Source organism: Danio aesculapii, chromosome 16 (genome assembly GCF_903798145.1).
Source record: "Danio aesculapii chromosome 16, fDanAes4.1, whole genome shotgun sequence".
Taxonomy (NCBI): Eukaryota; Metazoa; Chordata; class Actinopteri; order Cypriniformes; family Danionidae; genus Danio; species Danio aesculapii.
The window spans coordinates 11,504,059-11,517,843 of record NC_079450.1 but is presented as its reverse complement, the minus strand read 5'-3'; the positions used below and the strand labels follow the sequence as shown (position 1 = coordinate 11,517,843).

The window sequence follows — 13,785 nt, the reverse complement described above, 5'->3', positions numbered from 1 at the left end:
TTGGGGGGGATTACAAACTACAAAATTTCAACAATTTAATAAGTGTTTTGCTTCTCTTGAATTTTGCTATTTTAAAATGTGTATTTAATATATTTTTCTTTAACATATAAATTTGGGTGCACTAATTTTGGACTGTTCTCATACCTTATTTTGTTAGATGAGCTCCAGATTTGGCTTCAGTACTGACTAATTTAATGTACATGCACAAATATAATATTGTATAGCTTCCTATAGAAAATGTGAATCTAAATGAGAGATTTGTGAGAGGTGTACTTGTATATATTGAGCACTGTATGTCTGATTAAATAAAAGGTGGAGCTTTACTGTACAAGCAATAAACTTACTGAAGCATCGCTGTGCTTTCTCAGATCTTTTTAACAGGATATAGGCCACAACGATGGTAATGAGGGCAGCTAAAAATCCTCCAATCACGTAACCGATGAGTTTAGCATAGTAAGAATCATTTTCTGAAAGACAAACACAGAAAAATGTTAATAAAACCATCTGTTCTCTCACTTTGGCACATATTTAATTGGAGCTCACTTACCATATACATAAAGGTATGCCACTGTGTCATTCTGACCTTTGACTCTGCACAAAAAAACTGTGCCGTTGTCTTTCTGTGTTATTCCTGCAAGTTCCCAAGTAGCTATCTCTCCAACTGTTCGGTCCGTACAGTAAGCTCTCATTGACTGAGGACAGAAGAAATATTTAGGAGAACTGAATGTTTACAAAGGAATAATGCTATATATTTATTTCAGTATTTTATTTCCAGAGCAATAATGAACGGCAAAATGTAAATCATGATAAAAATACCCACTAAAATATCTGGGTATAACAGTATAGATTGCAGTTTATTTGCAAAAAAAAAAGTGTGTATAAAGTTTTATGTTGTGTATACTTGTGTATTTAGTTGTCTGATATCATTATTTTTTATTTTGACTTTTTTTATAATTAAAATAAGTAATAATATTTGAGTTGCTCTTTAGTTTAATTAATTAGCTTTAAAAAATAAATTCCTGAATTAAAATTTAAGTAGTCACAACAAATCACGCAGTTACAGAGACCCGAAAAAGACGTGAAATCTAAGTAAAATCACTGTCCTTTGAGACGATCCCCTTTTCCTTTTATTTGATGCTTTCAAAATAATGAACACATTCTCTCATTGACTGTGTATGGAGACCCGGAAGGCACGTGATGGCGGGGAAAGAAAATGGGTGAAAAAAAAAACTGAGTGGGAGAAAAAAAAATGGGGTGGAAGAAAATAAAAACTGAGTGGGAGAAAAAAAAATGGGGTGGAAGAAAATAAAAACTGAGTGGGAGAAAAAAAAAATGGGGGTGGAAGAAAATAAAAACTGAGTGGGAGAAAAAATGATGAAAAAAAAGACTGATAGGATAAATACATTTTAAAGTTTTATTTATCCGATCCAAAAAATAAAGTTTTTGCTTTCCCTCGCAAAACTGTTTTTCCACAAACACTTCCTGTTCACTTCATACATGTCAATCCTCCCGTTTTTGCCAGAATTCTCCCGAATTCCCGGATTCTCCCGTAGGCTATTCCGCTATCATCCTAAGTATTTTCCCATATTTTTCATATATTTGTAATCTTGAACGCATGCTGAAATTAATATAAAAATGTCTGCATTCAATTTATTTCCATTAAAGCTGTGTGTCACTTTTTCGCCCTTTACATGCAACCTTTGAATTAAAAATACACAATAAAATGGGAAAATACTTTATGATAGGATGATAGCGGGATAGAATGGTAAAATACAGGACAATCCCGGCAAAAACAGGAAGATTGACATGTATGATGTGAACAGGAAGTGTTTGTGGAAAAATATCTTTGCGAGGGAACGCAAAAAAAACGTAAAAAAAAAATAAAAATTAAAAAAAGAGTTTTTTTTTTTTTCTTTTACCTATTTTCTTTCCCCATTATCTTGTCCCTTCCAGGTCTCCGTACGCAGTCAATGAGAGAATGTGTTCATTATTTAGATTGCATTGATTAAAAGGAAAAGGGATCGTCATTCCTCTACACAGAATCATCCCAATCAATCTAAAATGATAAATTCTTTCCGAATAGTTATTCAACTCATCTAGTGAAACTGTATTCATATCGCAATGTATATCGCAGAATAACAAAATATTGCAATGTTAGATTTTTCCAGTATCGTGCAGCAACATTTTGACATTTATTTTGCAGTTATTTATGCCATTAAAATATTGCATAGAAAATCCCTTTTGGTTAACTTAATGTGGACACTAACTGTTGACTTAAGCATTTTTTTAACACAAAATCCAGCGCTACTTAAACATTTTAAGCCAATTAAAAATGTTTTTCTGAGAATTTAAAAGAATTTCTTTAGAATCTAGAATTTAGACTTTAAGGTTATGTATAATGTATAACATATTATGTATTATGTATAACACTGAACTGAGCTAAACTGAACTGAACTTAAACACTACAAACTGAACTACACTGTTCCTATTTACTGTGACCTTTTATGTGAAGCTGCTTTGACACAATCTACATTGTATAAGCGCTATACAAATAAAGGTGAATTGAATTGAATTGAATTGAATAATCAAAAATCCACAAAAGCACTTTGGGACATATTCGGAACATAAAATGTGGTTTTCAGTATGCAGCACATGAATATTCAGAAATGTAATGTAGACAAAAGTTCATCATAATTTTTGGAGACATGTCTAAATATCTGCTAGTGTATGAAAGTGAGTAATTTAAAGTCAGTTTGTCACCTCTTCTGGTATGTATTTGGTTTTGTCTCCTGGGCAAGACACAGATGCATTGAGCTTTGAATCCATCATGTAAAACAAGATTTTCTCCCCATTTAGTCCACTGTAGCCACATTCAAAGATGACAGTTTTCCCACTCTCTGAGGTCAAAGTTTTGGGAAGTACAAGGGGTGTCTGTCCTATTAAAAAGAGAGATGCGATAATCACAGAACAAGGAGGAGCGCTGCTCATTTGACTAAGAAATCGTGATCTTTTTGACTATTCTAAGGACCACACCTATACACAAAATACTTGAAAATATCAATACAAAACATCAAATGTTTAGAAAACTATATAAATGATCTCATTCTATATCACTGAGAAACACACACATCTTAAAATGTAATATCAGTTCTATTAAAGACACCAGATTATTCAACTGTTAAGTCTCAATGATTGTAAACTAGTTGAAAGTTATCGTTGTAAACATTGTAATTTAACATACCTTTAGTAATTGAAGCAAAATGAACCACTAAGAGCAGAAGGCACATCAGATGGACGATGGTTTGGATCTTCATCCTTCCCATTTGATCAGTCGCAGGACCACGAAAAGCCATTTGAGCTGGTCCAGTATGTCGAGCGACGGCTCACCAGCGGAGCAAATAAAACCTGTGCTGTTTCTCACGAGACACTGCGATGTAAACCACCCTGGAGGATGTAGGATGCTCATTTGCAAGGAGCTTTTCCAAGAAAGTTTTAAGTCTGGGTTGGGACATACCCTTTTCCAGGCTTTACAGGAGTAAACATTGCTCTCTTTACACTTCCTGGTGCTTAGCACTGATTTCTTTATGCTTTCCCTTCCTCCATGCATTACCAAACTCCCATTTGAGTATAAGGCATTTTACTGCCAAAACAGTGAAGATGGAAATTTACATCAGCCAGAAAGACACATTTTTTTTCCACACAGCGCTAGTCCTACTGAACCTTTTCTGTGTGTGTGTGTGTGAATGAAAGACTCAGATGCATTTGAATTTGATTTGTGGTGGGATCATTTGCACAAACCTTTAATGAAGGTTAAATGGGAGAATGCAAAAGAAAGATTAAGAAAATAAGAAGCGAAAGGTGTTAACTTGATTGTGTCGTCATAAGCATATTATACATTAAAATAAATACACATACTGTAGTAACCTGATATAGCCATAAAATAATAGTAATGCTAACAAATAGATTAAAACTGTAGCTAATAAACATATTGTACATAATTCAATTATTTATATTATTTTACCTTTAAACCTTTGACCTTAAATACCCTTACATTTTCACTCTGATCTATTGCAGCCATTTTCTAAAATCCTTTAAGTTCATTTTTTCCTCATTAATGTACTGTACACACAGCACCCCATATTGACAGAAAAACACAGAATTGTTGACATTTTTGTAGATTTATTTAAAAAAAAAGGAAAAACTGAACTATCACATGCTCCTAAGTATTCCGACCCTTTGCTCAGTATTTAGTAGAAGCACACTTTTGGTCTAATACAGCCATGAGCCTTTTTGGGAAAGATGCAACAAGTTTTCCTGCCATTCCTCCTTGCAGATCCTCTCCAGTTCTGTCAGCTTGGATGGTAAACATTGGTGGACAGCCATTTTTAGGTCTCTCCAGAGATGCTCAATTGGGTTTCGGTCAGGGCTCTGGATGGGCAATTCAAGAACAATCACAGAGTTGTTGTGAAGCCACTCCATTATTTTAGCTGTGTGCTTAGGGTCATTGTCTTGTTGGAAGGTAAACCTTCGGCCCAGTCTGAGCTCCTGAGCACTTGGCTGCAACTCAACTCTCACCTCTGGAAGAAGTTTGACCCGAAACTGATGGAGGGTGGAGACATTGAGTGGTCCATGTTCTCCAACTCCGTTATTGGCATGGCCACTCTTGTGCTTGTCACAGCGGCGACCCAAGAAACTGGTGAGCAGTGCTTCACCAACACTGTTTACTGTGGAAGTGAGAGCTTTTGACCTCAACCTTCTGTCCATTTTTAAGGACAGAATTTCTTGGCACAACCCTGGGGCTAGAGAGTGTCTGGTTCAGGGACTACCGGATTTTAATCTCTGCTATTTGCAGATGATTTTGTCTTGTTACCTTCATCTGACCTGAAGCTTCATCGTGCATTGGGAGGGTTTTCTGCTGAGAGGGATGCAGCAGGGTTGACAATCAGCACCTCCCAAGTCCAAGGCCATGGTGCTCCACTTGGAAATGCTGGCTTGCTGTTTCCAGGATAGAGGAGAGTCCTTGCTCCTGGTGAAGGAGTTCATGTATCTTTGGTTTGTGTTCACAAGTGAGGGAAGGATGGAATATAAGATTGACAGTGTAATGTGTTCAATGTACCGGTCTGTTGTGGTAAAGCAGGCTGAGCCAAAAGTCAAAGCTCTTTATTTTACCATTTAATCTTATTCACTACTTCTCTTAATCTACTTGCCATTAAGGGCGAACCGGGCCAAACCGGGCCAAAGCACGCTTGTCCCCCCTCCCGTCTCCTCCGACGGCCCGCACTCACATTACATTCGGGCCTGGGCACGCTTACGTCATCGATGATGCGCTGTTCAGTAGAGAAGCGCTCTCACAATCTCACAGTGGAGATTTCTTGAGTTATATTGTTTTAGTCGTTTGGGATGAGGTGACACACAGTCAAATATTTTGCCAAACCGATCCGCCACTTTTGACGCTCATAAACAATCATAAAGTCCTCATGCTGCAGGAATTCGGAGGTTCGCTGAAGGCACAGCTGTGGTGCAGTGAGGAGTTTGCGTCTCAAATAAACTACGACAGTTTGAGTTCATTGAACAGTAAAAATGATTAATAAATCCATGTCAAATAGTCCCTTTAAAAGTCTCATCTGGCTTTCAATTTCGTGCTCAGGTGTGTTTTGCACTCACACACAAGCGTACCGCGCCAAAGCCCAAGTGAACCGCACTCAGGCACACCTCTTCCAGCCGGGCCAGGGCCCGCCAAGTGAACCGTGCCTGAGCCCGATTCAGCGCACTCACACTTCTCAAACTATCCGGGAAACGGGCCTAGGCACGGTTCGGATAGCATAGTGTGAGTAGGCCCTAATTCTACCTTCTCTCACCCAAAGCTCATGCCTGGAAAAACAAAATCTCAAATACAAGCGGCTGAAATGAGTTTTCTTTGCAGGGTGGCAGTGTGCACCCAATCATTTAATCAATAATGTATTTAAACTCTAAATTAACAGCACAAACATTAGTACTGTAATATTTTTATTTAAAAAAATTAAGTCTTTATTAAAAGTCGTATATTATGGGTGCAAACATTTAGATTTTGTTAAAAAAAATAACTGAACAAATCACAGAATGTCAGAAGTCAGAATTTCAATATTGTACACACATTCATATCAGTTAGTTTCATGAGCATCAAAACAGAAAAAGAAGCATATACACAGAATAAAAGCTAAAAGTTGTGTTTAATTGTCATTCTAATTTGACAAACCTAAATCATTAACAAATTACTACAACATGTTACTCTGAATGTTATGATACAACATCTGGATAAAACATACTGTAGCAGCTGAACATAAAATTAAGACATAAAATTGAATTAACCAGTGCATTGAATAGCAAAAAAGCCATTATATGTACAACAGTGACAACAATATATGCAACAATACTGACTGCCACAGCAAAGAGTTTATTCATACTGCTTTCTAAACCAGTCTTTGGTTTTTAGTGCTCATCACGTTAATCCTTATCTTTTAAGACAAAAATAAAATACACAAAGGTATGTAGTTTTCATGAAACATTTATAAATGTCAGCATTCTGGCCATTTTACATTTATAAAACCTATTGAAGTATGTTTAATCATGGCACATTTCACAAAGGCCTGTATTATTCAGTAAACTTCTCATAAAGATTTGAATTTTATGCTTTATTATTATTATTATATTGTAAGTGTAGCACTAGTAAACAAAATTGAGATAAATACTGAAGAGTGAGATAAAAAAGAGAGAGTTATTGTCAGTAGGGGTGTGTGATATTTATTGTCTATGATATTAAAATTGTATTTTTTTTAACAGAGCTGACATTGTTAAATATGTCACTTTGCAAAAAATTAGCAAACAAATAGATGAATGACCCTATATTTCAAGTTATGAGAACGAAAAAATATTCTTCTATGTTGTTTTTTTTCATATATTTACATTATATCATAGTAATATCACACTAACGTTGTCACAGTATGTGAGTGCGATCACAAATGTGATACTTATTTTCCACAAGATCAACAAACAAGAAGTTACCTTTGTAGACAAAATTGTCTTTTTTTCTGTTTTGCACAAGAAAACGGTCCTATTTAAAGTTGGAGCAGAGCATTTGTACATCTCAGAAGGACACTAAAGTGTTTTGTTGCTAAATAATTCTGCTTTCTAATTAATTGAGCTCGTAAAGAGAGTCATTCTTAATTAATCAGCAGTTTTGAACGCATCACTTGAATAAACGATTCAGTGAATCACTCACTTGAATAAACAATTCAGTGAATCACTCATTATGACAAGTGTTGCATCCACATACTATCTATCCTAATTAGTATTCGAAAATAGAATTGGTATTTCCCAAATTATAGTATGTTGGAAGGAGTTACCTGAGTTACCTAGTTCCAAAGTTACCTGGATGCTCTACTATTTCTGGTCGAAGTTCGAAATGTAGATCTGTGCTTACTCTAATCGCTAATATTGTCCACAATACATTGCACATCAGACTTGAATTCGACTAGAACTACAGATGTGGGTAAAAAGTGTTAACGAATTACAAACATGGCTGACACATGAGACCGACTGTTAAGTGGAGAGGCTTTGGTAAAGATGTTTGAATGACTAGTTAATATCTAAGCTACTGGAAAATATTTAAATCCCATTCTCTGCTTTACATTTTATCTGCGACAACGTGACCTTTTATAAAGACGTGTTTGGCCATTAACTTCTAAATGCGCATATATGCAAACAGGAGATTTCTCTGCATGAAAGACTCACGAATGGCAGATAAACCTGACGCTACTGCTGCTTTGGTGTATGATAGGAGATTAAATATGAAAGAAATGTGGATGATGTTTCGTTATGATTGAAAGGACATGTTACTAAGCAACAAAATGGTCAAATAATGAGCAAGTAGTATGCCCCTATGCTTGCATACTTTTGTTACACACTCAAAGTATGTTTTTCTTTACAAAAAAAGTTTATACTTTTAGGACGAAGTTTAAGTAGGTGAATTTGGGTACAGCATTGGAGTTGCAATCACCTATAGACCATTTCAATGTGGTAATGTCATTGGTCCTTGAACATTTCCTGCTTGTTATCATACTTTATCATAACTGTAACAAAAGGTAATTCAATCATGTTTTCACATTAAAACAGCTATCATAACATTATTTATTAATATGTGAACCTATTTGGATTCTCTGAAGTTATGTAAATTAAAACTGTAAAACAGGAAATACGTTAGGACCACTGTTATTGTTTACATTCCTCAAAATGGTCTATAGGTGGTTTTAGTGTCGTATTTGTTTATCCATGACAGGCCTAAAAGATTCTAGTGCAACACACATGTTCAACAAAATATAATTTAATCATTATAAAAAATATTTAGATATATTTAGATTTTGGCAATATCGCACACCCCTACATCTTAGATCTTCGAATGTGCTAAAATACATTGTACTATTTTTTATTTATTTTTTTATGGAGCATTCTATTACTTAAATATTATTTTTCTTTTTTAGATGCATGAACAAATAACAGAAATTTCAATCTAACCAGAGCTGAAACTGATCATAGATTTAATCTGTCTCGCTACCTTACAATCTGTACAAACCTACAATAAAAATAGGATAGAAATATCCTTGAATGTTTTTTTTCATATAAGCTACCATTCAAAAAAGTTTGATATTGGTTTAATTTTTGAATGTTTGAGTTAGAAGCAAGAATTATTATATTAATCCTAGCTCAGCAAGAATGAATATATTTTGAATTGTAATAGAATATTATTATATATGCATAAATCCTATAGTAACTATTTTCTGTGAACATTTTAAAGTTTAAATTATTAATTCTTGTGATGCAAAGTTGAAATTAAAGCATCATTATTGTAGTCTTCAGTATCACAAGATCCTTCAGAAGTTAAAATATGCTGATTTATTGCTCTAAGAAATGTTTTTTTTTGTTCATTATCAATAATAAAAACTTTCTGCTGCTTTATATTTTAGTGAAACTTGTGATTTACAATAAATTACTGTACTGTTACAATAATTACTGAAATATTATAAAAAAGGATTTTTTTTCTAGTACTTTTCTCATCAAAGACATGATGAATTAATCAAAAGTGACAGTAAAAAATGTATCATGTTCAAAATGTATTTGAAATAAATGCTGTTATTTTGAACTTTGAAATCATCAATGAATCCTGAGCAGTAATAAAAAAGTTCACAACAATATGAAGCTGAAATAGTTTCAAACTGGACAATAATTTTAACATTTTCAGCATATTCACATATAATCTTTTATAAATTTACTTTAAATTGTAAAAATCTTTTACTAAATTACAGAATTTTTGTACTCTGACCAAATAAATGCAGCTTTTGCAAGCATAAGAGACTTCTGACAAAAACATACCAATACCAAACCTTTAAACAGTACCGTCTATATATAAAGCAAGTTCTTTTTACGTTTTAATGAGTAATTTCTATTCTGTATCTGCCACATTTTGATGTCAGGAAAATTGCATGATTTAGGTATTGTACAAATGAGGTGTTCATAAACATATTAAACCCAAAATACAGCATCATCATCAAGGCCCTGCTTAGGTCAGACCATACGAAAGATATTAGTCAAATGTCCTTGAGCCAGTTTGATCATCACAAAACATCTGATCCACAGCAGACGTTGGATCTCAGACCGATCCGAGCAACACATCAATACTTTATTCCCAAATACATTTTCGTTCTGAATGACTATGGTGTGGCGGCCCGTGCCATTTTGTGTACTCCTGGGGAATTCTCATACATCTATGGAGAGAAAAGTTCGTGTTTATACAGAAATCCGTCCCTCCAAGATTTCGTAGGTCAATTTTTAACATTTTTGCTCCCTAAACTGACAGATTTTGTGGTGATTTAACTTAATATTTGCACTAATAAATTGTTTTTTTTTTTCTGTATAAATATGGACAGACAGAAGCATTGTTCTCTGTGATTTCAATAACGGAAACACTAGAGAAACTGAGATATTTAACAGTTTACATTGTATAAAGCCTGCTATATCATAGACCTATTTCAAGTACTTTAACTGAAGAAAATAAACATTATTTTTTACATTGTTAGCATTTGAATATCTATGACCATTCAAATGTTTAGCCCACCACAATTAAAATTTGTATTTAAAATTAGCATTTAAGTGTCATAAAAAATAGGTTATTAAAACATTTAGAGCAACAAATAGTGTACTCCTGTACTGTTCTGAAAAAAAATTGATTTGCATTCATGACCCTATAATTCCTTCAACCTAAAAATTGCTCATTTTGAAGGACAATCCTGTATATGCATATTTACAGTCACCACATGCTAGGACTGCTTCTATGTGTTACAAAATGATGCTCAGTGTAAATTCAGAAGTATGTAATCATTTCAGAACAATCTGGCCTGGTATTAGGATTTGGGGATTGATATTAAGGAGAATGAGTGGCTGGACATCTTTTCCAATGTAGGTAAAAATATAAGAGAAGTTAAAGAAAGGTTCATTCATACAAAATAATACATAGATACTACTACACACCATCCAGACTCTATAATTGAAATCCTGCATAATTGGAAGAGTCCCAGAATGCCAGAAATGAAAGAATGGATTAGGGGGATGATTGAAATTGCATCGTACGAGTGTATGCTGGGAAGATTAAATAATGAGGGAGAAGTACATAGAAATTAGGATAGTCTCTGGCGAATTAGGATAAATGAGTATGTATTACAAAGGTACCACAACCTTAATTTCCATATATGTTTACTATATGTTGTTTTTCTTAGTTGAATTTTCTTGGTGTGACAGGTGGCTGAATATGTAATATGTATCATATGTATGTGTAGCGTGATGTGTGTTCTTTGTTCTTGGCTGTTGAACAATAAAAAAAAAAAGTTGAATTCTAAAAGTTTTGCCCAATTTCAGTCACTTAAACTTTTTTTTTGTATTCTCACCATGAATTACATGTTTTTTTTTGTTTTCCCTTATTTAAACAGGAAGTCTCGTAGCGATTTAAAATCTTTTTCACATACAGTCATAATAATTAACCCTCTAGTGAATTTTCTTTCTTTTTCAAATATTTCTCAAATGATGTTCAACAGAGCATAGACTTTTATTAATATTTTTTCTTCTGATGAAAGTCTTAGTTTTTTTAGCTACAATAAAAGCAGTTTTTCATTAAAAAAAAAATAAAAGATTTTACGTCAAAATTATTAGCCCCCCTTCCCCTTTTATATTGTCTACAGAACTTAGAAGTTCTGTTAGTTAGTTAGTCTTGAACATCTATATACATTGACTTGCCTAATTAACCCAATTAACCTATTTAAGCCTTAAAATTGCACTGGTATCTTAAAAAATATTATGTATTGTCAACATGGAAAAGTTAAAAGAAATCGGTTATTAATGATTAGTTTTTAAAACTAATATGTTAAGAAATGTGTTGAGAAAAAAAATCTTCTTTCTGTTAAACAGAAATTGAGTAAAAAATATACAGGGGGGGGGCTATTAATTCAGGAGGGCTAATAATTCTGACTTCAATTGTATATATTGGCTGATCGTTAATAATCAAGTTTTAGCATGCTTTTATTGAATCCGTTTTGTCTTTTATTTGGTTGCATGGTTTGGTCATGCATCATTAAAGCTATAAATTCAACTAAAAATCAGATTAAAGTAAAATCCACTAGTCGATTGGTCAAGGATGGTTACTACTGTCATTTTACCTTCGGTATGACTAAAGTAACCTAACTTAACAATCATATAGGCCTGGTAAAGTCACATGATGCATCTAAGGCTACTGAAAATCTCTTACAAATCTGCTGCAATTGCAAAACATGTTCCAATTAATTGCAAAATCCTGGTTAGACTGATAGACGATCATGAATGATCATCTGCATCACTCACCCTCATGGCGGTTGATATCCACGGCAGAAAACGGGACACGCGGGTGTAAACGCCGGGCTTCTTGGCCATAGCACAGCCTGTGCCCCAGCTTACAACTCCCAGCAGACGATAACGGCTGGTCTTAGAGAGCACATCTGCTGCTACGAAAGGTCCACCACTGTCCCCCTGAATTCATATAAGACACAATATCAGAATCAGATACAGCTTTATTGGCAGGTATGTTTACAACTACGAGGAATTTGTTTTCACGACATAGGTTCCCACAGTGCAACAGAATAATAGTGACAGGACAAAAACACAGATAATAAAGGAATTTAAATATATACACACACAGTTGAAATCCAAATGATTAACCAAATTTCTTTTTCAAATATTTTCCAAAGAATGTTTAACAGAGCAAGGAATTTTTTTCACAGTATTTCCTATAATATTTTGTCGTATTTGTTTTATTTCGGCTAGAATAATAAGCAGTTTTTGATTGATTGATTTATTTTTAAACCATTTTAAGGTCAATATTAGTATTTTTTGATAGTCTGCAGAACAAACCACTGTTATACAATTATTTGCCTAATTACCCTAACTTTAACCTAATTCGTTAAGCCTTTAAATGTCACTTTAAGCTAAATACCAGTATCTTAAAAAAACCTCTAGTAAAATATCATTTACTGTCATCATGGCTGTAATGATCACCTGCGATCTAGGGACCGTAGATCGCTGGTGAACTACACAAACACCACATGAACTACCATTCCCACTTATCACCAGCACTATTTTTCAGTTTGCTCCCAGGACGGTATACGGTAATATAAATAATATTATAATAAAAAAATTATGATGTAAGGCTCAGACAGCGTCACCAAACTGTTTACTTGTGCCCAAACCATTTAGAAATTTTATACCGTATATGCGACCTTAGGTTCACGGTCACCTGTTTGTTGCACACACACATAGACTAGAGCACCACGCTCTCTCTCATTCTCACACGCAGACAGCACCAAAGCAGTGGCGCACAGCATCACGCTCTCTCTCTCATTCACACACATACACACACACAGACAGACAGCACCAAACCAGCGACATCACAGCATCATGTTCTTTCTCTCATTCACACACATACACAGACACATAGACAGCACCAAACAAGTGACACAGCATCACGCTCGCTCTCATTCACACACACACACACACACACACATAAACAGCATCTACGCGGATGCGTGCGTGCTCACTCGCTCAGGAGCGATATTATTAGACCCCCCATTCCCGTTTAAATTACACCAGAGTTTCCGACCGCTCCCGCGCTTTATTCGGAAATTTATTCCCGCACAGCAAGAAATCTGGCCAGGTCCCACGGTACAGCAGTATGAATGCAGACCTCTAGTTCGTATTTACCACGTCTCCCTTCTCGTTCAGTCGAAACCCAAAATACTGCCAAACTGCAGAGGTTGTATTCTTTTTCGAGATCAGGTCACTTGGTGCGCGACTCGCCATCTTACCTCACCTCTCTCTCTCTCTCTCTCTCTCTCCCTCCTCCACACTGTCCCGTGATGACAATCACGCACACGCATTTTTAGGCATTAAATAAATAATATTTAATACTGTCTCCTACATAAGTGCATTGTTTTTTATGGCGGTATAACGGTATTGAAACTGACACCGTTGTTATTTTTAGATCCCGCAGTATACCGTATTACCGTCCAAGCCTACTATATACAGTATTGTATAGCTGTATTATATGCAAATTGAAATGTTAACTATATGTGTGTTGTTAAATGAATAAGTGTATGTGTGTATAAATGGTGTTTGTTCTGCAATTAGTGTTCATAAGATGAACTTGTGTTCAAGAAGAAACTTGTGTTCTTGTGT

General features: G+C 34.7%; 1 protein-coding gene across 2 annotated transcripts in view; it reads right to left on the bottom strand.

Annotated features, from left to right (window-relative positions):
* Positions 1–9,186: 9,186 nt before the first annotated feature.
* hpn (hepsin) overlaps positions 9,187–13,785 on the bottom strand; it is a 35,681-nt gene continuing 31,082 nt past the window's right edge. For both annotated transcript variants that reach the window (XM_056475263.1, XM_056475264.1), the window contains exons 12-13: positions 11,920–12,084; positions 9,187–9,797 (exon numbers count right to left, since the gene is read on the bottom strand). In XM_056475263.1, coding sequence (XP_056331238.1) covers positions 9,744–9,797; positions 11,920–12,084 — 219 coding nt within the window. In that variant the 3' untranslated portion in view covers positions 9,187–9,743. The remainder of the gene's footprint in view (positions 9,798–11,919; positions 12,085–13,785) is intronic.